This window comes from Myotis myotis, unplaced genomic scaffold (assembly GCF_014108235.1).
Source record: "Myotis myotis isolate mMyoMyo1 unplaced genomic scaffold, mMyoMyo1.p scaffold_m19_p_17, whole genome shotgun sequence".
NCBI classification, from domain to species: Eukaryota; Metazoa; Chordata; class Mammalia; order Chiroptera; family Vespertilionidae; genus Myotis; species Myotis myotis.
This window is the reverse complement of record NW_023416321.1, coordinates 3464681-3489715: the sequence shown is the minus strand read 5'-3', so window position 1 is coordinate 3489715 and position 25035 is coordinate 3464681. Positions and strand designations below refer to the sequence as shown.

The 25035-nt window shown below is 51.0% G+C and overlaps 1 protein-coding gene across 2 annotated transcripts; it reads right to left on the bottom strand.

Annotated features, from left to right (window-relative positions):
* Positions 1-9227: 9227 nt before the first annotated feature.
* Positions 9228-20983, bottom strand: LOC118671168 (CMRF35-like molecule 1). Of its 2 annotated transcripts, XM_036338974.1 has the most exons (7): positions 20744-20979; positions 17443-17772; positions 16030-16153; positions 13714-13826; positions 12800-12822; positions 12348-12497; positions 9228-11878 (listed from the first exon to the last, which is right to left on the bottom strand). In XM_036338974.1, the coding sequence occupies exons 1-7, from the start codon at positions 20784-20786 to the stop codon at positions 11723-11725; spliced, it is 939 nt and encodes a 312-aa protein (XP_036194867.1). In that variant the 5' UTR covers positions 20787-20979; the 3' UTR covers positions 9228-11722. The 2 variants fall into 2 exon arrangements, with proteins under 2 accessions (XP_036194867.1, XP_036194868.1); XM_036338975.1 differs by lacking the exon at positions 12348-12497 and having other exon boundaries at positions 20744-20983.
* Between the last annotated feature and the right edge of the window lie 4052 nt (positions 20984-25035).

Genomic DNA, 25035 nt, shown 5'->3' with positions numbered 1-25035 from the left:
CCATCTGAACTCCCGTGTAACCACTGGGGAGGCTGTTTGTCTTCCCACCCAAGCTCCAGTCTCTTTAGGTCCTACAGTTGTGGTCAAAGAGCTCAATCCCTGGCCAACTCGGCTAAAATTAGACACAGAAGTGATCTGCAGCAGGAAAAAAAAATTGTTGTTTTCAAGCCAGACTCCCTCGTGACTCCAGAAACCTGCCCTCCAGCCTTAACTTAGTCATATCCTCCTGAAACTGTCTGCTTATTTCACAGTTCCTATTCGTCCGTGGCTTCCCTCATTCAAGTTCCTTATGCAGCTCAGTCCTCAGTAATGTAGGTCTCCTCTTGTAATGATTATTGGGGAAAGTGGCAGCCTCACTCTAGGCAACATTTTTTAATCCAAAATCCATTGTTTTGAAAGAATCAGAACCTTATTTGTAAAGGGGCAGGGTCTTAACATACTTGTCTTATTTTTTTTTTTAAGTATATATAGTAGAACCCAAGGAATTACTGCTGTTTCATTGACTAAGGGATGTAGCCCCCCCCCTCCAACATCAGTTGCTAGGAAGAAGGGTTTTTAAAATAAACTTTTATTGAAGTAAGAATAAACACAAGAAAAGCTCAAATCATGCGTGTACACCCTGATGGATTATTACAAAGTGAGCACCTCTGGGCAACCACTAACAAGATAAAGAGATGGGACCTTCCGGTTTCTCAGAACTCCCCCCACATACCCTGTCCCACACACTCTCCTCCATCTTCCTCCCCAGAGGTTACCATTACGAAGGAGGAAGAATCATTTCATGTTTTGACAGAGCAGCCAGATGGTATGTCAAATAGTCCTGGAAACTTGTCAGAAAAGACTTGCTATATGGTGGAAAGAACCCCCAGGCTTGGAATCAGACAGACCTTGATGTGACTTTGAACAACATCTGTGGGCCTTACTTTATTTACCCACAAATAGGAAAAAAGATGCCTGGCTTATTGTTTTTGGAGGGAAGATGTTGGGTAATATATTATTTGTTCGCCGGTTTGTTTTGCAAGTTGAATATTTTCTTTTTCTGGGACATAGAGGAGGTGAGGTGTGGGTGGCCTAAAACCTCTCATTAAAATTTACTTATATGAAAACCATACGCCAAATAGCGTTCGCCTTGGATGGCACTTGCACTTTTGCTGGTCCCAACAGTTGGAAGCTGACCCAGATGAGCCTGAGCAGCTCTTAGGATATTCCTGGGGGGTGGGCTGGAAGCTGGGAACTGCTTGGAAACATTGAGTTCATCCATCACATGCCTGGAGTTTTTAAGTAGAGTTGCTGTTGTGCTCACAAATCTGAATATTTTATGCAACTAAATAATTTAAAACATGTGGACAACCTTGCTGCTCTTTCCCTTGGAGATGCCCCACCCTCTCTCGCTACCGGTACAGCCTTGAGAGCCATCAAGGGCAAAGATGTGAGTTAGAGGCTCAGGAACAGCCCAAGGGTTGGGTTCTTGCTGAGCCAGGCCTGACTGTGAGCTCTGGGAACACGAAGCACAGACAGGGGGCAGTGTTTGCCCAGATGCTAGTGAATCAGGACAAAGGAACTTCCGTTTAAGAGCTGTAACTCATGGGACAGTGTGTGGGGAGTGAGGGCAGAGGGTGGGATGGGAACTGGGAGGAGGGGAGTTATGGGGGGGAAAAAGAGGAACAAATGTAATAATCTGAACAATAAAGATTTAATTAAAAAAAAAAAAGAGCTGTAACTCATGCCCAACCAGTGCAGCTCAGTGTTTGAGCATCGACCCATGAACCTGGAGATCATGATTTAATTCCTGGTCAGGGCCCATGCTGGGTTTCAGACTTGGTCCTCAGTAAGGGGTGTGGGGGAGGCAGCCGATTAAAGATTCCCTCTCACCATTGATACTTCTATCTCCTCCCCTCTCCCTTCCTCTCTGAAATCAATGAAAATATTTTTTAGATAGAGCTCTAACTCACTATCACCAGTGCTCCGATGAATACCTACATGCCAGTCTTGTTCCAAGAGGAGCAAACAATTGCTAAGCTACAATCAGTCACCTCCGTAGCACTTCACAAAGACCAGCACCCAGGGGGGCAGAAAGATGTGGACTGTCCATCCATTCATCCAGGGCTTGGTCCCTGTTGGGGGAAAAAGGAATTACTGATGAGATAAGAACCGACAGTGTCTGTCCTACACGCGATTTCCATTCCCTCTGACTCTGCATAACACGTCCTCTCCGTGAGTGGGAAAGGCAAGCAGGTCATCTCTACTTCTCTCACTCCTCTCTCTCTCTCTCTTTTTTTTTAATATATTCCATTGATTTTTTTACAGAGAGGAAGGGAGAAGGATAGAGAGTTTGAAACATCGATGAGAGAGAAACATCGATCAGCTGCCTCCTGCACACCTCCCACTGGGGATGTGCCTGCAACCAAGGCACATGCCCCTGACCGAAATCGAACCCGGGACCCCTCAGTCCGCAGGCCGACGCTCCATCCACTGAGCCAAACCGATCAGGGCTCACTCCTCTCTTGCATTTGTCCTTCACTTCCCTCTTGTACTGCTCACCTGGTGATTTCTGCATCCCCTCGGGAGCCCATGTGCCTCACCTAGTCCTTCAGCAAACTGGTATCGAGCATTTCCAAAGTGTAAGGAACTATGCTGGGCATCATAAGAGAACACACACACACACACCAAAAAATAAAAATAAAAAACGGCTCTCACGCCAACCAGGGATTGAGCCTGAAATCTAGGCATGTGCCCTGACTTGGAAGGGAACCGGCAACCTTTCAGTGCATGAAACAACTCATCCCATGGAGCCACCCCAGCCAGGGCAAGTGGTGGGTTTTTTAAAGAAAAAAGACATGTAACCAAAAGGACAGCAGAATCTCCACTTGTTGCCACATTTCCATCCTCAGCTCAGCAACAAACAAGAAAACCCAGAAAAGTGAGCAGCTTTCCTCCCTGTGGAATGTCTCCATCCCTCCCTGTGGAATGTCTCCATCCCTCCCTGTGGAACGTCTCCATCCCTCCCTGTGGAATATCTCCATCCCTCCCTGTAGAATGTCTCCATCCCTCCCTGTGGAACGTCTCCATCCCTCCCTGTAGAATGTCTCCATCCCTCCCTGTGGAACGTCTCCATCCCTCCCTGTGGAACGTCTCCATCTCTCCCTGTGGAACGTCTCCATCCCTCCCTGTGGAATGTCTCCATCTCTCCCTGTGGAACGTCTCCATCCCTCCCTGTAGAATGTCTCCATCTCTCCCTGTGGAACGTCTCCATCCCTCCCTGTGGAACGTCTCCATCCCTCCCTGTAGAATGTCTCCATCTCTCCCTGTGGAAAGTCTCCATCCCTCCCTGTAGAATATCTCCATCCCTCCCTGTGGAATGTCTCCATCTCTCCCTGTGGAATATCTCCATCCCTCCCTGTAGAATGTCTCCATCTCTCCCTGTGGAATGTCTCCGGCAGCTTGTTTTCCTCCTGCTGGAAAGCCGGGAGACTTTCAGATAAATGGATGAAGTGCAGGTCACGTCACTGGTGATTGCTGGCTTGTGGGTCCTGCCCAGATCCCAGGGCAGGCAGCTGGCATGGGGGGTGGCGCTGGCTGGTCCTCCTGGGCAGCCTGAGCAGTAAAGGATGGTGACTCAGACCAATCCCCAACGTCATTTCCCACGCTCTGCAGGCCTCCCCCTCTGCGCGCTCCCCTCTCGTGTAGAGTCCCTGGGCCCTTTCGTGAGAAAGTTCCTGGAACGCATGGCTGTTGGTGTGCTGATGTTTCCTCTTACCAGCTGCTCTGGGGAAGGGCTCTGACTTCCTCCATGTTCAAGGCAGGAAACCCAGCTTGGCTAGAGGTAAACAGCCAGAGGTGAGCACCCGACGGGGGAAGTGTTGAACAGACACTTGAAGTGGCTCTAAATTTACCCCGGCCTGCTCCTGTCTCCACCTCCCGCTCAGGCCAGAGAAGCCTCCCTGGAGCCCACAGGGGAGGATGGAGGTGCAGAGCACGCGGGCATGTCCTTCCCAGCGGGGTCCATCCTCCCAGGGGAGATAATGGTGCAACTGTTGAAAGAAGTGGAGCTCCAGAGTCCCCCTAGCAAGTGGTGCCTATTCCCTGACCTTGATGGCAACGTCTGCTCCCTCCTCTCATTTGCATTTCTGCTCATCAGGGACAGCTTTTACCCATCCGGGTGGAGATGTTGTTTAATAACATCTGCTCCTGCAAATGCCTTTATGCATCTTGTATAATTTGTATAATTTTAGGTGTCTTGAACCAAGTCATGTTTAAGCTCATATTTCTTCTTGCTTTCTGCACCTCTGCCCCTGGCTGCCATCAGTAACACACACACACTCTCACACACCTCCTCTCATAAGGTATAAGCAGGGCCAGTGATGACATGTTCTTGCTCTCAGTCCCTCCTTCTCTTTTGTTGTTAAGGGCCTTTTAAAGGCAAAGCAAACCCCAACTTAAACCATCTGAAGCAAAAAAGAGAATTCATTGGCTCATGCAGCTGAGAAGCCTGGGGGTGCCGCCCAGTTGGATCTGGTGGCTTGAGCAATGGCTTGGGTATTACTCTCTGGGCCTCTCGACCTAGATCCAATGTTCATTGGACTGAAATGGGTCACATGCCCAGCCCTGAAGATGAGTATGGAAGAGCTTGGTTTCCAAGAGAAACGGGTGGTGTTAGCTGTAGGCAGCCATGGAGCCACAGCAGCTGATCCCAGGGGAATCACAGGGGAGGCTGGGTCCCAATATTTTTATGTCTTTAATGAGAAGTGACTGAAAAAGAAATAAACTTGTCATTCTCGCACCTAAACTGGGCTAGTTGTGTCTCACACATGGTGTCATTTAAGAACGAATAACCAGCCCTGGCCAGTGTGGTTCGGCGTCATCTGATGCACCAAAGGGTTGCCGGTTCAATTCCCAGTCCAGGCACTTGCCTGGGTTGCAGGCTTGATCCCCCATCGGGGCATGCAGGAGGCAGCTGATCATGTTTCACTCTCACATCAACATTTTTTTTTCTCTCTCTCTCTCTCTCTCTTCCTCTCCATTCCCTAAAAAAAAAAAAAAAAAAGACTGCATAATCAAACTTAGGTTATTAATAACTGGACTTTAGACAACGAACTGATGTCACCCTATAAAATTATTGGCTTACTGGGGCTCTGGAGCTAGACCTCACCTTTGGGTGAGAGTAGACTTTGCTGTGGAGGGAATAGATGACCCAACTTTCAACCACCCAAGAAGAAGGTTCTTGTGGGGACAGGGGACGAGGACACAGGAGGGGAGGCTCAGGCTAGAATTAGGGGAAGCTCTTTCTCCTCTTTTTGGGACCAGGGTGAGTGGGTGAAGGTGCCTGGATTTTTCCAGTGGGTATAAGGCATAAGCAACCATGGTCACAGGAAGGCTGGTGAGAAGTGAGGGGGGCGCCCGCCAAACAAGGCTGGCTTCATGGGTGTCACACAGGCACCACATTCAGAAGGGCCTTGTGATTGGTTTAACACTCTGGGGTCGCCATATCGAAAGTCTTAATAACTTTTGTACAAAGACGTCACGAAATTCTAGCACAGCCCTGGCGACAATCTCAGCCTGGCCCGGGACAAACACAGGGGTCCGTGCCAGTGGGGGACACTCGGTCACCATGCAGGTTCAAGACTCTGCCCCCGGAGCTGCTCAGATGCCCCTGCCAAGGAGGCTTGATGCAGTGAGTCACCCTTAATTGGGTCTTGGGAGCTGAGCAACATCATCCCCTGGGGATTTGGCTCCATCAAAACCCAACTGCAGAATTACAGCCCCAGGGAAGCAAGCCAAGATGTACTGACATCAGGGCTGCTTGGGGCAGAGCCTCCTTCACTTTACCGTCACCTGCTCTCACATCTGTTCTCATGTCTCATTGTATTTTAAGATAAAATGCTTTCTCTCCCAGTTCTACTTTCACTTGCCGTGAGCCAGACAGCAAGGTGTTCCCATGGGAGGACGCTGGGTCTCTGGGCTTAGTTCTTCTGCTTCTGTGGCTTATCATTAATCCTGCAAAGGCTGTGTGAAATTTGAAATGAGTACATCATCTGAACTTTGCAGCTCCTTCCAGTGCTTTTCAAGTGACAAACCAATCACCGGGTCCTTCAATAACACAGACACGATTGGGCATTGGGGCGGGGGGAGGGAGAGGAAAATATTAAAATAAGAAGAGCTGCACAGACTTGTCAGTTTAGTACAGAATACCACAGAATCGCCTGGCCTGCATGGTTCAGTGGTTGAACATCAACCTATGAACCGGGAGGTCATGGTTCGATTCCCGGTCAAGGCACATGCCCGAGTTGCAGGCTCAGTCCCCAGTGTGGAGTGTACAGGAGGCAGCCAATCAGTGAGTCTCTCTCATCATTGATGTTTCTATCCTTCTCCCCTTCTTCCTTCGTCTCTGAAATCAATAAAAATATTTTTTTTTAAAAAAAGAATACCACAGAATGCAGACCAGCTCATCTGATGACTTTACCCATTAATATGAAGATGAGAATAGTGGCCAAGGGCTGCCATGGACTGCTAGAGCTACCTATGCAACCATATTCCTCTTTGGAAGAAAAAAAAAGGCAAATAATGAGCTGTGTGGCTTCAGTGGTATTTGTAATGTTCCATTTCTTCAGCGCTGTCCTTTATAACATGTATACACTTTATATAAGTATGTAGTATGCATCAGATATTTTATAACTTACAATAAAAAATTAATAAGCTAATAAATGGTAGGATTGGGGCCATCTGGGTTGGTGGCACAGAAGGTAGGAAGGTGACAGGAAGGGATGCAGGAGCCCTCAGAGACTCACCAAGATGGGGTTTTCCCTCAGGGACCTGCAGGGAACACAAAGAAGACTCCCTTCCGCTCTGCAAAGAGCAGATTTCCTACCGCACGAGGGTTCGACATGTGCCTTGTCTATTCCTGAGCCTTGGAAATGGAGTCTTACCCAGTCCTTAATTCTGAACCTGTCCTCAGAGGTTCTTCAGCAAAACCAATGAGTCAGTCACCCTACCTTGAGGCAAGAACCCCGCACCCTCAGGGCAGGGCCATGTGAGTTTGAGATCACTGTGGGGAAGGGCTTGTGCTGGGCAGGGGGAATCTGGCGTTGGGCCATGGGGCCCTCATGACTGACGGCCTGAGTCAGCACCCAGACGCACAGGGTTACGAGAGGTTGTGAAGGGAATGCTAGACTACACCAGCTGGGACGTACTGGAGGGAATCATGTCCAGAGAACAGTATGAACGAGATCAATGGCTGCCAATCCTGAGTCCATATGTGAGTGCCTGCCCCTGATAAAGTTTCCATCCCTTAGGAGGAGATAAGGTGCACAGAACGTAAGTCCACCTTGGCATAAAGTCACCAACTATCTCTTCTTGGGAAACACTGACTGCTATTCTGACTTGGGACTGCTATTCTGACTTGGGGTCCTCGACTGTCCTTTCTTTTATGAAATTATGGTCATAACAGATGGTTCAGTGGAAACTTTCTTCACCAATTCCACTCTTACTAGTTCAACCAACACCCTTTAGTCTCTTGGTGAAACATCCTGACTTGGTCCCTGTGGCAAAGAGTAGATTCTTCTGTTCTCGCCCATTGAGGTGCGCGTTTAAGGAGCGTCAACTGTGTTCGGGCCCAAACTTGCTTAGGCCCGTCGTGCGCAGTAATTATGATGGTGTGATTTAATGCCTGCATCCGTGAGCTCATCAACGAAGAGTATCAACAGAAAGGATACCAATGAAAAAGAGTGTAAGCAAAAAGAGAACTGTTATTTCTACAAAAACGAAATGGAATGCTTTGGAAAGACTCGATAAAAGCACGTCACTTTTTTTTAATGCAGTCAAATTAGGAATGAGTGAGAGAGCTGTGAAATATTCTGAGGAAAAACAGGAAAATGAGATAGGGCTTTGCAATCTGATTGCTTCACAAGTGTCTCGCGCATCTTCCTCCACATCAGACAAACTGGAACTGGACTCCGGCCCCACACCACATGTGTGCAGTTCATGCTGAACTGGCAACAGCCCCTGAGAACGGCAAAGGAATGGCTCAGGTCGACATCAAAATACCAGCGAACTGCTACACACTTAAGTATTTGGAGTCAAGACAAAGCATTTAGAGAAAGAATACCTCTTTCATGATTCCCTGATTTAACCAACTCTTTCAGTGAACTGACCGATTAATTACCAATTCCAATCACTTTGGCTAAAAACGCACCTACTTGGTAAAATAAAAGGCCGGATCAGTCCCTCCGGATCTAAAACATTGTTGATTACGTGAAATCGACTTAGTCCAGCAGCCTGGCCCTCCCAAGGCTAAGCGGCTGCTGTTTTTAAGGTCAATCCAACACTTGTCTTCATCATGCATTTTGAAGGTTACCAGTCCAGTGTGCCTGTCTCTGTCAACTGCTCAGAAAGGCTCCGTCTTCTGAAAGCACAGCATTCTCAAAAGAAGACTGCCCAAACCCTACAACTTTTATAAAGTAGAATCTTTAAATATTAATAATTCAACAGCCAGGGGAGGGAGGCCCGAGTAGCATTAGACAGGCTGTGACTAACGAGGCACTCCGCCAGAGCTGAGTGGTTAGATACCTTGGCGTTTGCCTTCGCAGAAGTGCGCTCGCCTGGAAACGGTACCACAAAATGGCCAATGCCGCCGTCACTCAGACCAGAAGAACCATGTCTGGACTTTCTCTCTCTTGCAGTAAAGGTGCTAGACCAGCACCCAAGATCTGCCTTAAAGTACTCGTGGAGCCACCGGATATGGCCGAGACAACGCTGAGATGCCAATCTATAAACATTACGAAACAACTTCCTTTCGTACCTCTTGCATATGTTTGCTTCCCTTCCCCCGGGGCCCTGACCACTTCCAGACCACAGTCTAAACTCCAGTTCTGGCTTGAACAAATTGGACTGGCTTCAAGGTAGATTCCTGTAGTCAGGCCCACCGAAAGGACCCGATGCTTCCCGGCAGGACCACAGCCAGCAGTCTGCTCCGTGCCGCTGTAGGATGGATGGGGCAGCTTTCCCAAGTGCCATGGGCTAGTCAACCCCGTCCCTGAGGACATGAAAAGGTCCCTTTAAAGACAGCCACCAACCCAGCAGTATATCTGGTGGACACCTTTATAAAAGCTTGAATAAAACAATCGAAAGTGATCAGAGTGGATGTCTTTCTTTTTAAGAAAAATATATTTTATTGACTTCAGAGAGGAAGGAAGAGGGAGAGAAAGACAGAAGCATCAATGGTGAGAGAGAACCATTGATCGGATGCCTCCTGCACGCCCCATACTGGGGATCAGGGAATGGAACCGTGACCTCCTGGCTCATAGGTCAATGCTCAACAATAAGCCACGCCAGCCAGGCATGGATCTGTCTTTCTAAGCTGGTTTCTTTTTCCTCAGCTCAGCCAGGCTGCCAGAAACTTCCATTTCCAGCCCATATCCACGGTCCAGAAAAAGGCAGAAGCAACCAGAGTCCTCCAGCCAAACTAAACTGAGCTGCATTCTAGTCTCCCCGGTGTTTCTCGATTTATGTCAGGAGATTCATGGCAGGAACTCCACTAGTTACTAGAAAAGATGTAACTAGTCCGACAAACCCAGGTACTTGTGGATTCTGCTTGGCGCTGGCTGCTTAAAAACTCAGCAGTAAAACCCCGTTATACACAGAAGTTAAAATGGCACAGCGGTGCCCTGGCCCAGGGCTTTCTATTTTGACTTTTATTTTTCTATTTTGCCTCACTCTGATTTTGCTTAACGTTGACCTTTTCCATTTAAAGATCTCTCTGTCAGCACTTCCTGTTCGGTGTAAATCCTAAAACGGCCAGGGTCACACGGTCTCTCTCTGACCCCAGCAGCATAAATGACCAGCCCAAGAATATGTAAGCTTGTCAGGACTCTGCAAATTCCCCATGATCGGATCGTAAAGCTGTGGCCATGCTAGGGAATTCCCCCGGGAGGGAGAGCACAATCATGCTGGGATGGCCACCATCCTCCCCAGGCCCCTTGGGTGTCCACAGCTGTGAGAAGTGAGGCCAGCCCCAGAACCCACTGATAATGGCCCCTAAACACTTCCAGGCCCCCAACCCTGAGGCAACCAATTGATGTGTTTCTCCCACATCGATGTTTTCTCTCTCTCTATCTCTGTCTCTCTATCTCCCCCTCCCTTCCACTCTCTCTAAGGAAATCAATGGAAAAAATATATATCCTCAGGTGAGGGTTAACAAGCCTTATTAAGTTCCAAGGACAGCAGGAAGGCCCCTGGGGGTGAAGGACAGCAAGGGGCAGGGAGAGTTGGCAGAGACAGGGTCATAGGCTCAGGCAGGGACCATGGATCCCGGTGGCCTCATAGGCTGTGGAAGAAGCCACCCAAGGGTGATAAGCAGGGAGTGAGCAGGTCTGGCTGCTGGGAGAATGGACACAGATGGAAAGAGGGACTCCAGCCAGGGGACTGGATGGCAGCTTGAACGAGGCTGGTCACCATGGAGACAATGGGACTGGACAGGATTCAGGACATGCTCTGGAGCAGTGGTCGGCAAACGCATTAGTCAACAGAGCCAAATATCAACAGTACAACGATTGAAATTTCTTTTGAGAGCCAAATTTTTTAAACTTAAAGTATATAGGTAGGTACATTGTTATTAACTTAATTAGGGTACTCCTAAGGCTTAGGAAGAGCCACACTCAAGGGGCCAAAGAGCCGCATGTGGCTCGAGAGCCGCAGTTTGCTGACCACTTCTCTGGAGAGAGGGCTACCAGGACTCTAGAAGAAGCATGGTGAGTCCGGAGTTTGTAAATATTCACTAACTATTGCTGTGTGAATGCAGGTGCCCACACACACACACACACACACACACACACACACACACACTATCCTCCCTAGACTCACAGTGCAGGGTAGTGGCCCAGACTCTCTCTGGACCTCGACTCTTCATCTGTAAAATGGGGCAGTAATGGAGGCGCCCTGTTGTGAGGATTGAATGAGTTTCTATAGGTAGAGCATTTAGGAAAGAGCACCTGCCACAATAGGGTATCTGTTCCCAATGTGGCTTAACCAAATACCTTCAATTTAGTGGCTCAATGAAAACAATGTTCATTTATGCTCCTACAGTTCTGGAGGCCAAAAGTTCCAAATCCCTTTCACTGGGTTTAGGTGAGGGTCTCCGCGAGGCTGGTTCCTTCTGACGCATCCAGTCCTTGACTTTTCCAGCTTCTAGAGGCTACAGCTTTCCTTGGCTCCTGGCCGCGTCATTCCAACCTCTGCTTCCATCGTCACAGCGCCTTCTCTTGTGACCTTCTTGCCTCCCTCTTACAAGGAGGACCCTTGTGGTTCTATTTAGGGCCTGCCAGGATAATGCAGAACAATCTCCGCATCTCCAAATCCTTCATTTAATTACATCTGCCCAGCCCCTTTGGCCAAAGAAGCTAATGCTCACGGATTCTGGAGATTAGTACATACATAGCATTGGGAGCTGTTATTCAACCCATCACACATGGCAGCAATAAATAGACGTTTGTTGCTATTAATGTCATGATCATCATTATTCTTCCCTCAGCTACCCCAGACCATAGCCCCAGCCTCTGGGAGAGGAAGGAAAATGGGGAAACCCCTTTCTATCTCCCAGAATCCCCCTGAGACCAGGCTTGGAGCCCAGTTCCGGGCTGGGAGCGATGAGAGGACTGGGAGCAGAAAGCAGACGAGGCAGGAACATGCTGACAAGCCTCATGTGGGGTCAGGCAGGGGGTCCTTAGCACAGCTAAGGCTTCCTGATGGCACTGTATTGGATGAGCTCCTCCTGGCTCCTGCTGGGACGGGGGGTGATGAGGTCCTGTGTGTTGATGTAGATTGAGTCCTGATCTGAGGTGTCCAGAGACAGAGCTGCATAGCAAATGTCCTTGTCCAGAAAGGGGGCCTGTAACAAAGACACATGCAAGTCAGGGAGGCTGGTGGGGGGAGGGGTGGGGTGCTCATGGATGAGGAGGCCTCCCTGAGGCTGGGGGACACGCCCCTCAGGAACTCTGAAGGCCACTCCCAGGCCCTCCAGCCCCGCCTCCCTCCTCCCTGCAGGGTACCCTGAGCTCCAGCCACAGCAGGAGACTCTCCCTCAACTCTGTGCCAGGGCAGCACGTTCTGCGTGTGCTCCCAGGTCACTGGGCCTGGCTGGGTCTCCATTGACCGGCTCCCAGTCCCCCATGTGGAGACCTGATGTGGAGACACTTCCGAAGGCCAAGCGCCTTGGGGAGCCCAGCAGGCAAGTCTTTCAATGGCTGCGATTGTGCCCGGCACCCACCCTCCTCTGTGCCCACAGGGGTGGGGGAAAGTCCATCCTCAAAGCAGGGACGATGAATCCAAGGCCCAAAGCAGCCCCAGCAAGTACCCACCATGGTGATGTACTCCACTTCCCCCTGGTCGTCCTGGGCAGAGGAGGAGGGCTGTGTGGGGGCCCTCTTCCTGGGAGAGCTGGGCGAGGCTCCTGTCTGCTTCAGGTTCAGGTTGGCATAGCAGACATTGTCCTCCGGGGGCTGGAGCACCTGGGAGACAGCCCAGGTTCCTCTTCCGCAGAAGGACACCAGCCCCTCTGCTGCCCTGCCTCCCCCCCAGCCCCCCGCCCCAGCTTCCTATGCAGCTCCCACATCTCTGTCTCCTTCGCCTTTCCCCTTCCAGCCCTCCTCTCCTCTGGCTGTTTCCAGCACCCCCTCCATCCACCCTGGCCTTGCAGCTGGGAGGATCTGGGCACTTGGGCACATGGTCTGCCTGATACCTTTGGACCTCAGGGCCCCTGGGAGACAGAAAATGAGGGAAAGTGCTGGTCTGCCCTCAGGGACTCTCTTACCTGCTCTGGGGATATCCCAGCAGCTAAAAGACAAAAACAGTCAGATTTTTAGTTTCAAAATCTAGATACTGAGGAGCACAGAAAGTATTTATAACGTGAGCCACGGACAATGCACTTGGGGGAAAATGTGATGAACAGAGCCAGGCTCCCTCCTCCCAGACTACAAGATCCCCCAGGCTGCGGGGAGGGAGCGGGCTGGAGAGGACCCCATGAGAGAGAGCGCAGGTCCCAGTGGACTCTGAGAAGGGGCGGTGCCATTACATGAGGATGTGGAAGTGGAGCCAGACAGGAGGAGGGTTTGTTTGGGGCCAGATCCCCTGTTGGATGAGGCTGGCTTGTGAGTGAATGGCTGGGGCGGAGGAGGAGCAAAAGTAGGAATCTCAACCAACCTTTAAAATACAACCCAGAGAACTCTGTGTATGATGCATACGCAAGCACACACGTGTGTGTGTGCATATGTATACTCTCTATGTGCACATGTGTGTTATCTGTGTGTTCATGTGTGTGCGTGCACTGTGTTATATGTGTTCGTGCATGTATGTGCACATTCTTGCATGTGTATGTGTTTCTGCCTACCTCTGTGTCAGCTCAGTACCTCCTTGGCAACCATATAAATTTCACTGAAGTGTCTGGGTTCCCAAAATGGGCCTACGGTCATGGCCGCTTCTGCCACCAAGAGTCAAGCCAGGAAACAGAGAAGGAAGTGGTGGGTCAGAGAGAAGAGAAGGTCAAGGAGGGGTGTGCAAGGCAGACAGCTAATGTCAGCGCCTCCTGGGCTCAGCTACCAGTGGCCTTTGGGAAAACACCCCTTCCAAACCCCATGGGCAACCCCTTGGACCGATGGCTCCTGGATGACCATCCCAGCCATTGACACACACACTTCCACCCAGCCCAGCCCAGCCAGGTCCTCTCACCTTTCCTCTGTCGCTTCACCATTCTCCACACCAACAGTGAGGCTGCCACCAAGAGAAGCAGCAACAGAGTAAAGAGTAGGGGCAGGAGGATGAAGAGCTTCGGGGAGTCGCCACTGGAAACAACAGAAGACACGGGTGCGCCCTTGCTCACCTCCTGCCTCTGGGCCTTATCCCATCCACCCAGTAGCAGACAGGGCCACACACCTTTTGGCCTGCAGTTTCCAGCCTGGGAACCCCACTCCTGGGTGCCCTCAAAAATGGCTGTTGTTTTTAAAGGAGAGGAGGGTTCCACAAGGGAGTTTCATGGGTCTAGAAGCCTAAGAGAAGTATGACAACAGGCACCGGTGAGGTCTCCTGCTTCCTCACTGGTCCTCTGACCTGGCTGCATAGTGTCCCCCAGCCCACAATTCATGTCACTCAGAACCTGGGATCATGACTTATTTGGAAATAAAAGCTTTGCAGATGTGATCAAGATGATGTCATACTGCATTAGGGTGGGCCTAATCCAATGACTAGTGTCCTTATAAAAGGAAAATTGGGGCAACAGGGACACGGTCACAGAGACCATGTGACAACAGGGGCAGAGACTGGAGTGATTCAGCCACAGGCCAAGGGACGCCAAGGATTGCCAGCCACCAACAGCCAAGAGAGAGGCATGGGACAGGTTCTACCTTTGCGCCCCAAGGAGCCAGCCCTGCCGACACCTTGATTTCAGATCATGGACCTCCTGGGCTGTGGGGGAATAAACTTGTCTTGTGTTAAGCCACCCAGTTTGTGCTGTTTCGTTATGGCAGCCACAGGAAACTCATGCACCCTCCTGTTGTTCATCATCAACACAGCACAGCAGCCAGAGATGCTTTTAACCAGAGTTCCATCACCTCCCTCCTGTGCTCAACATCCCAGAACAGCCCCATTTCATTCCAAGAAAATGGCCAAGGCTGACATTGGCCTCCACTGCCCTCCCCCGCCCGCGAGCCCCACACCCCTCCCCCCCACACACACCCCACAACACACACACACACTCTCTCTCTTTCCTCATTTCTTACTCTTCTCACCCTCGCTTCCTCTTCTGGGAGGAAATGCCTGGGGTTCTTATAATAATAAGAAGAGACTGGGACACTGACAAACAAAGGGGAAACCATGGGAAGACTCAGGGAGAAGATGGCCGTCTACAAGCCAAGGACCGAGGCCTCGGGAGGAACCAACCCTACTGACACCCTGACTGAGACTTCTGGCCTCCAGAACTTGAGGCCTCAATGGCTCACGATAGGATGTCAGGCGCCCGGAATGCAACTGTTTGTTTAAGCTGACGCTGCTTTAGATGGCAGTCTGCGCTGATGAAAATAAGGATTATCTCTTACTCATCACTATTTACACTGAGATTTGTAAAATAAATTCATCAATTAATTACTTAATTAACTCTGTTTGGTATGTTAATTATCTCTTGATTGTAAGTGCCTGGAGGGCAGACAGACAGCTTGATTGTTTTGTTCACCTCCCATCCCCTGTGTTTCCTAAGTCGGTGCTGGATATGAGGGGGGCTCAATAGCTACTTGTTGAATAAATGAGTGAGTTATCCATAATGTGAGCAAACGCTCCAATTGGCACTTACATCTGGCTTTGACTCATAAAATGAGAAACTCCTTGCTGTTACTTGTTAAAAGCAGTCCGGTAGAAAGAAACTCCCCCAAAGAGAGGTCTAATGGGTGAGGGGACTAAGGAGTCCCTGGTGTGGGAAGCCTGAGGATGGAAATGTACGTGGTCATCAGCAGGGTCAACGTACAAACAGAATAACACACAGGAAAGTCCTCTGTGAGCTGCTAGGGGCTCTAGAGACACCAGGGCCTATCAGGGTCACTGCTGTTGCCTTAATGTAACTAGGGAAACAGGGCTTCCCCAGGCCCTTCCTGTTCTCCCAGAATTTGGACCGGAGGCACTGTGGCCCCATGACCCTGTGCCCACACATTCTAGCCATGCCCTCTGCCCTGACTGTCGGCTCTTCCATCTCCCACACTCTCAGCTCCGCATGGGACACTCTATATCTGTGAGACCTGAGCTCAACACAGTGCCGGCCAAGCAGAATGTAACTCAGTGGAAGTGGGATGGATGCGTGAATGAACCAACAAACCTCTGAAGTGCACTGAGCTCCAGGACGCAGGATGGGGGTGGGGGCTCACCAAGGACACTGCGCGGCCTGAGAGCAAGAGGAAGGGCCCCTGGCATCCTGGCTGGGACGTGGGACCACAAAGGGTCCCCACACCGGAGAAGTTTGGGACCAGTGGGCCACAGGGAATAGCAGCATCCATGCTGACTTACCTGCCATCGGAGTGCTGGCTGGTCACATTCAGGAAGCCTGTGGAGTTTTCTGGGGTGTCTGGTACTGTGAACGCGTTGGCAGTGGAGGCGATGGCAGAGGTGGGGGTCAACACTGTAGTTGGTGCTTGTCATACAGAATAGGTTACATTCCACTCTCCTGCTGTCCCACCCGCAGCCCTGCACGTAGCTCAGAGCCGGGGAGGATGTGGGCTGCCCTGGCCTGCAGAGCCTGGGGCAGGGCCACGGGAAGGGGCCTACAGCAGGACCACTCATCTCTTTGGCTGTAGGAGACCTGGGCACAGGTCCAAGGGGTCATCACACAGGCCCGGGAAGGCTCAGGGGGCCCCGGATTGCCTCAGGGCAATGGCAGCTGGAGTTCAGCTAAACTTTAAACACTCCCGCTGTTTATGGCAGGGCCTCCGCCAGTACCTCCCCATCTTACTTATCCAGCAAGGACCAGAGCAGAATGGGGACGTGCCAGGTAACTAACATACCCAAGAGCTATGACTTCTAAGGTCAGGGCCGGCCCTGAGCAAAATCACAATGTTCAAGAAGAGCCTTTCCTTTGGACAAGTTATTAAGTTTCTGTGATGGGGTAGTTCCTGCTCAGAATCATTTTCAAGATCCCATGAGACAAGGAACATGCTGCACTTGGCAGCTACCACAGGCCTCCCGGGTTCCAGGTGTGGTGGGGACGCTATGAGTGGGTCCCCTCCCGGCTGTAAGTGCCCTGTGAGCTGGTGCTGGCTGTCCGAGGGTCGGCAGAAGCAGAGCCCAACAGATACACTTGTTCACACCCAGATGCTCCCTGGAGTGTCTATTCCAGAAGGTCTTAGGAAGAGAACGTCTCCAAGCCCAGATGCATCCATGGCTCATGGTGGGATGTCAGGCACGCAGAATGCAACTGTTTGGCTGTGGAAGCCTTTCCAGACCTCGGGAGTGACCCACAGCCCCAACTGTGCTGGGCCTCCTTCCCCCTGAGACCAGATATGGAACAAGGGGTGGGCCAGCGGCTATGAGCCCGGGCCCCAACCTCCAGGAAGAGCAGGGACACCAGGGCACCAGAGGTGCCAGGGAAGCCTTGGCAGGAATGGAATCTCTGGGATTCACGGTAGAAGCTTCCCTCAGCCCATGAGCTAAAACTGGGCCATCACCGTGGTCTCTATGGCAATAGACTCAGGCGATGAGCTGTGCAGAGAAAAAATGTGCCCAGAATGGTTTGAGCCGCTAGAGCATCTAAGAGAAGCCCTGCACCTCCCAACCTAAGTGAGCAGCCAGGGTTCCATGAGACCTCAGGACTCACCCCCCTCTGTGGCAGTTCATCTGAGTGAGTTCAGTCACTGGACAGGGACCTCAGGGACCAGGGCAGAGCAGGCCCTGAAATGACACAGCCACACACGCACGTCCTCTTACCTGGTTCAATGGTCACTTTAACACGGAACCCAGGGTCAGTTCCAGTTTTCTCAATCCCACACCAGTAAGTGTCTGTGTCTTCTTGCCTGAGCTCTTTCATGGTCACAGTCAATGTGCGGTTTGTCTGATGGTCCCGGATGGACACACGGTCCTTCTCCCCAAACGCTGATCCATTGGTTTGAACAAGGATCTTGCAGCTTCCTAAAACAGCCCCTCGACACCACCACTTCAGGTAGGTCTTCCATCCTGGGTCATAGCGACACTGCACAGTCAAGACTCCCCGCTCCTGACCTCTCACTGCTTCTGGACCCGTGATGGGAACTGATGAGCCTGGAAAACACAAACCCATGTACCTGTCACCACCACCTGAGGGCAGGGCCACCGCCGCCTGCACTGTGAGCACCTCCGACAAGTCCAAGGCCTGAGGAGTGGGACAGAGTCAAGGAAGGAATTCACCTTCCACAGCACAGACCTTTGTCCTTCCAAGTTCCCCTGGCTCAGAGCCACCTCCAAAACCACCTAACGGCACCACTGCGGAGCTCAAGGAAACAAAGCACTGACTCTGAGCAATAATTATCTCCTATAACTCCCTCCCTCCCGCTCCCTGTGGCCCATAAATCTTCGTCCATTTGCAGCATCTCAGTATTAACTGGTCTCAGGGGGAGGACGCACCAGCGGACCCATGGCCACAGGAGTGAGTGCTCCTGGCCTGTGCTGCTGGCCTCAGGAGGTGCAGCTGCTATGAACGTTCATATACTCTTTTTTGCTTGGATATGTGTTTTCAGTTCTCTCAGCTACGTACCTAGGAATGGAATTGCTGGTTCACAGGGTAACTCTGTGGAACTCTTTGGGCAACTGTTAGGTTTTTTCCTAAGAATTTACTTTTGAATACAGCTTTGGCTATGTTGCCTAAGTTTCGATATGTAGTATTTTCATTTTTCTTAATGAGTCTTTGCCTGCCCAGTGTGGTTCAATGGTTGAGTGTCAACCTATGACCCAGGAGGTCACGGTTCAATCCAGGTCATGGCACATGCCCCATTTTGAGCTTGATTTCCAGTAGGGGGCGTGTAGGAGGCAGGTGATCAATGTTTCTCTCTCATCATTGATGTTTCTATTTCTCTCTCCCTCTCCCTTCCCCTCCAAAATCAATAAAAAGTATATTTTTTTAAAAAGAAAGAAGAGTGCTTTAAAAAATTCCATCGTATGAACAGACCATTTATATTTATTTATACATCAGTTGATGCACATGTGAGTTGTTCCCACTTTAGGGCAATTAGAGATAATGTTGCCATGAACATTTGCGTCCAACTTTTTACATAGACATATATTTTCAATTCTCTTGGGTATTTACCCAGGAGTGGAATTGCTGGGTCACATGGTAACCGTATGTTTAGCATTTTCAAGCATGTCAAATTGTTTTCCAAAGTGGCTGCACCATTTTACATACCCATGAGCAATGTATGTCCTCTCTAATGAATGTTAAGAGTCTCAATAGTTCAGTTCTATGAAAGTAGAAAGATTTGGTCTGGAGCTGGGGTGGTTACAACAATCATATGGCTCCCTCTCCATTAGATACATTCACTCATTTAACTCATACTATTTGTCTAATCCAGCCGTGGGCAAACTACGGCCCGCGGGCCGGATCCGGCCCGTTCGGCTGTTCTATCTGGCCCGCGGAGCCGAAAGAGTGAAGGGTTCTCTTGCTCTCCCCTCCGCTCCTTCACCAGCAGCAGTATTAGCATGTATTAGTTCACACAAACACTCCATCCATGCTTTTGTTCCGGCCCTCCGGTCCAGTTTAAGAACCCATTGTGGCCCTCGAGTCAAAAGTTTGCCCACCCCTGGATCTGTACCTGGTATGGTTGTAGGTGCAAAAAATCCCTGCCCTCCTGAAGCTTATATTCAATCAAGGTGGGGGAAGGGAAGAGACAAACGGGAGCAAAATGATGCCAAAAAAAATTGTTATTGTAATTAGGGTCATCAATAAAGGCCTCTGTGAGAAGCAAAGACTTGAAAGATGTGAGGGACTGGAACCTGTGGCTCAAGAGAATAGCAGTGCAAAGGCCCTGAGGTAGGAGTGTGCCTAGCATGTTCAAAGAACATCTAAAAGTTCATTGTAGCTGAAGTGGGTTGAACCAGGGGGAGCAGAATAGAGAAGAGCCCACAGCAATGAGATGGAAAAACTCAGATGGTGAGCACCTGGTAGCTCAGTAAGGAGCTGGATTTTTACTCTGAGTGGGATGAGAGGTCATTGGAAGGTTCTGACTAGAGGAGAGATAGGATGTGGCTTACATTGTCAAAGGGTCATTATGGGATATAAGAGGAGATGGATGCCCAGGTTTTGCCTGAGCACCTAGAAGGATGGAGGTTCCCAACGCAACGGTGGGACAGAAAAGAGTTGAAGGGGGAAGGAGTGGTCAGGTCATATTTGAAATGTCAGTATATGAGTGGAGTTGTTCAATGGGCAATTGGGTAGAAGATTCTGGAATCTAGGAAGATGTCCAGGGAATAGGGATACAGGATTGGGAGTCATCTGTACACAGATAGCATTTAAAGCCAAGAGAGGAGATGAGATCAACAAGGGAGTGACTCCAGAGAGAGAGGAAGCCCAAAGGCCTAGCCCTCAGGCCTTCCAACATTTTCAAGACAATCCCCTTAATTTGTAATCCAACCGGTGGCATCCAGCAACTTCAAGGTCACTTCAACCCTCTGTCCATGTCCCAGCTGCTCCTTTCCTCTTCACCCAACCAAGCTACCTCCTCTAGATTTTTCCAGTCCCTCCCTCGGCAACTTCTGCTACTGCCTTCTACCTCAAAGACCTAGAATCACCCCCCTCCCTGTCTGGCAACCTCCCTGCTTTCCTTCCCTCAAGCACCTTCCACCTTCACTTCTTTCCCAAAGCCTCCCTTGCTTCTAACACAGTCACAAAGGTCCAGGAGCAAGCATCGCCAGCTCCCCTGAGCAGCCAGGGCTCCTCTGCTGTGACCGATGGGCCCCATCCTTCTGTCCTCTTGAATTATCAGCCCCCGAGGTGGTTAGGAGGTATGCCTTCCGCTGGGCTCTGTGTGAAAGCCAGGCTGCATATTTCTTCTTTGGCAACTGTAGCCGCTGAAACACTGGTGGTGAGTTGAGTGGATGAACCGCACAGTCTCATGGCTTGGAGGAACTACTTAGAAATGGGGTCCACTTCTCAGCAGGACACCTTCTGGGCCACTTCTCCCCCTGGCAGCCACCTCCTCCTGCTGCCACCTTCTCCTGCCCATAAGCTTTTCCCATGAGTTCAGACCCAGATCCCACTTACCTGGAACCCAGAAGAGGAGGGGAAAGAGCAGCAGCAGGTACATTTTCAGCCTCGCACGGGTCCCCCTGGGTTGAGCCCCTCAGCAAGACCGAACTAGAGGCTCGACTCCTTCATCCTCCAAGCCTTCTGCTTTCACTCACAGTCACTCTCACACTTCCTCCCCCAGCCACTTCCCATGTGTGAATACAACTAAAAGAGGAAGTAGATGTAATGGGCAAGATTTCATAGTTGTTGTGAATAAGATTTTAAGTAATACCTCCCTGCCCAGAGCCACGATGGTTCTCTAAAGAGAGAACTTGCGGTGCTGCTCCGTCTTCTAGAAATTGCAGACACATGATCAGGCTGGCTCTTGCACAATCCTCTCAACTGGAGGTGGGAAACCCAGCTCCCAACAGAGAGCCAAGCATGGGACACAATATCCTAAACCTGGAATTTCAGGTGTAGCCAGATTCTCAGGAGCCTAGAAGGTCAGGAGTTCAACCGGGTGAAGGAGGACTTGGGGCCAAAGTCAGAAAGTCAGGGGAGAGATTCTGGACCAGAGATTGGCATGAAGATCAGGCTGAGGGGGTATCAAAACCCAGCCTGCAAAGAAAGGGGCTCAGAGACAGGGCACCTGCTGTCCAAGGGGCAAGAGGGGCCTCTGTCCTGAGGACATACCGGAAACTCACTGCTGTGCCCCAGCCCTCCAGGTAAGAGCCCATGGATATCAACCCCAGCCTGAATCTTCCATAAACTTGTCAGTAATGCCAAGGGCTCCTTAATGGAGAAACTGGTTCATTGTGCCCTGGCCGGGTGGCTCAGTTGGTTGGAAGGTAGTTCTGATATGCCTGGATTACAGGTTTGATCCCAGTCAGGGCATATACAATAGGCAACCAGGGAATGCATAAATAAACGAAACAACAAATTGATGTTGTCTCTCTCTCTCTCTCTCTCTCTCTCTCTCTCTCTCTCTCTCTCTCAATCGACAATTTTTTTAAAAAAGAAAAGCAAACCAGCTCATTGCTCTTGGCCATCCTCCCTCGCTCCTCACACCCCCACCTCTTTATAAAACCTATCACTGTTGCTTCCTTTAAGACACGTTCTGCAGGTCTTATTCCCTTTTTCCTGCAACTCAGTGCCCATACCCCAACTTCCACCCCCTTTGGGATCCCAGCAAGCCCTCAGGGTGGGGCTCAGTGGTTATGAAAAGATAGAGTCTTTCTCATATTTCACTCCTGGAGCCACTTTGGCCATGTGTCACACACACCCTGTGACATCTTGAGGAGCCACTGAGTCCCGAGGGGAGACCTCAGGCCTTCCTACCAAATCAGAAATGAATAGGAGAGCAGGGGGGTTCTTTGCACAGAAAAACACAGCAGCTGACGAGCCAGGGCGTTTCCAGGAAGTGGCCAGAGCCCGCCTTTCACTTCACAAGATCAACTACCCAATCGGGTGAGAACCTGCTCAGTTTTGTGACCCACTTCTCCGCAAGCACGTCCTCTGCCCAGCGTCTCTGAAAATGGGGCGAGTGTTTAGTTTCTAGGGAAAATGACGGCCCTGAGAAACCAAGGGGGCAGAAGCTTTCCTGGTCTTTCTTGGGCGTGGGAGCAGGGAGTGAACAGCCTCTGAGCTGCTCAGGGGTCTGCCTGTGGCCTGGCCTTGATCCTGGGCCCTCCTGCCCCCGCCAACCCGAGAAGGCTGCCCTTGGAGTCCAGAGCAGGGAATTATCTGGTTGTCTCTGAGTGACGGCAAAACTGTACCTGTGTGTAAGAGTGTGTCTGTGTATGTGCCTACCCTCTGTCCATGTGTGCATCTGTGTGAATGTGTCTGTGTGGGGGTTTGTGTGTGTGTGTGCACACATGTGTATGTGTGTTTACAAGGAACCCACTGTCCCAGCCACAACACCATCTCAGAAACCAACTTCACACTGTGGCTCCCACCTCTCCATTGCTCCCTTCAGATTATCCTGGTGGGTGACAGTGGTGTGGGGAAGACCAGGGCAAGTTCATCCCCGACTCCTTCTCGGCCACTGTGGGCATCGGATTCACAGTAAGTGCTCCCAGCCTCCGGGGCCCCAGGTTGGCTCTGTCAGGGTCCCAGCAGGAAGCAGGTGGTCACTCGTGTTGGATCATTCTAGGAGGTTTAATAAACAGACTATTGACCAAGATGTTGGCAGGGTGCTGGGAAACCAGGAGGGATGGTGCAGTGTTTTGGGGTCCTTATAGGGCTTCCATCCCCCACCCCACTCCCCAGCCTAAGAGAGGTGAGAGGAGGGAACCATCACAGACCCAGGGACCAAGAGGGCTGTGTGCAGGGGGCTGGCAGGCAGGAGCTGTGACCATCAGTGGAGGAATGCAGCAAAGCCTAGTAACCCTCCCCCCACACTGCCCTCCTCCTGCTCCCCCCATATCCTATGGGGCTCCCCATTGATGGCACACAACCAGAAGCTGGAAAGCAAGGGAATATATCAATACAGATTGTTCAGGGGCACCTCCCAATGCAACAAGAAGGCAAAGTCATGGCTTGAAAGTTTAAAAACAGTGCAATCATGCCCAGCCAGTGTGGCTCAATGGTTGACTGTCGACCTATGAACCAGGAGGTCATGGTTTGATTCCCCGTCAGGGCACATGCCAGGTAGCTGGCTCTATCCCCAATAGGGGTTGTTCAGAAGGCAGCTGATCAATGATTCTCTCTCATCATTGATATGTCTATCTCTCTCTCCCTCTACCTCCCTCTCTGAAATCAATTAAAAATATTGGGGGGAAAATAAAAACAGTCTGATCCTAGCATTGCGGTCCTAGGGCACTGGTAGGTCGAAGGTGAAAGTTCCGTTTTTAGCCCTTGGGCTCTCCCTGGACACAGCACGGGCCCGCTGAGATGAGGGAAATGGTCCCAAATGTCCAGGGAGAACAGAGAAGCTGCGCCAGCGTCTCAGACTTGGCCTCTGCAAACCCTGGGGAAGAGCTGAGCTGCGTGGTGTGACGGAGACGCTCGTTCACTGAGAATCAGGAACCCTGAGCTCAGGGACCGCAATGCTCTGCGAATGCAGCCCGGGTCGCTGAGCCTCCGGAGATCCCATAGCTGAATGAGATCCGCACGGGCCGCTGGCTAAACAGAAAGCTGGCGTCCCTCCCCGCACCCTGGAGTCACGAGACAGACCAACCAGGTGTCAGGACGCTGGTTCCGGGCACACAAGGGCGGCATCGCTGTGCTGAAAAGCCAAGGTCTCAGACCTGAGCTCCAGGTACCCTCCTGGGTGCCGCGGGAGCTGTCCAGTGCTGAACCGGGATGCGGCCCGGCCTGGCCCATGGGACTTAGACCTGAGCCTGCGGCGCCCAGCTGAGCCTAGACTGTTTTTAAACTTTCAAGCCACGACTTTGCCTTCTTGTTGCATTGGGAGGTGCCCCTACGACGCCCAGCTGAGCCTGGACCCAGCTTCCGGAAGCTCTGACGCAGAACGCGGGAGAGCGGGAGCAGCGGGCTCCAAGCCGGACATGGACCTGCAGAGACTCACTCCTACCAGGGGGGAGCTGGCCCTGACTTCCATGAGCATGTCCTGCATAAGTTAAGACCCCCCTCCAGGCCCCCGCACCCGTCCCAACGCTGGGAGAAGGCGCCCTCACCAGGAGTTCTCTCTGTTCCCCTGACTTGGCTTAGGGACTTAAGAAGAAACTCGCCCCTATCCGTGAGCCTAGGGAACCCTTTCTGTTGGATCCTGTTTACTGCTCAAAACAGATGTGTGTGCTTTGGGGGAGGGGCCGCCGCCAGAGGTTCCGATCGCCAGGAGCTTCGTTCGTTCATTTAAATCACCGGTGTCCCTTTCTCATTCACCCCCTCCTGCCTCTCATCCATCTGAACTTCCATGTAACCGCTGGGGAGGCTGTTTGTCTTCCCACCCAGGCCCCATTAGGTCCTAAGGTTGTGGTCAAAGACCTGTCATGTGGCCCATGAAAACTTTCACTTCCAACTTGGTTAAAATTAGACACAGAAGTGATCTGCAGCAGGAAAAAAAAAAAGAAAGAAAACCTGTTGTTTTCAAACCAGACTCCCTCGTGACTCCAGAAACCTGCCCTCCAGCCTTAACTTAGTCATATCCTCCTGAAACTGTCTGCTTATTTCAAAGTTCTTGTTCATCTGTGGCTTCCCTCATTCGAGTTCCTTATGCAGCTCAGTCCTCAGTAATGTAGGTCTCCTCTGGAAGCGATTGTTGGGGAAAGTGGCAGCCTCGCTCTAGGCAACACTTTTCATCCAACATCCATTGTTTTGAAAGAATCGGAGCCTTCTGTTTGCTGCAAGAAGTCACTGTGGGTCCT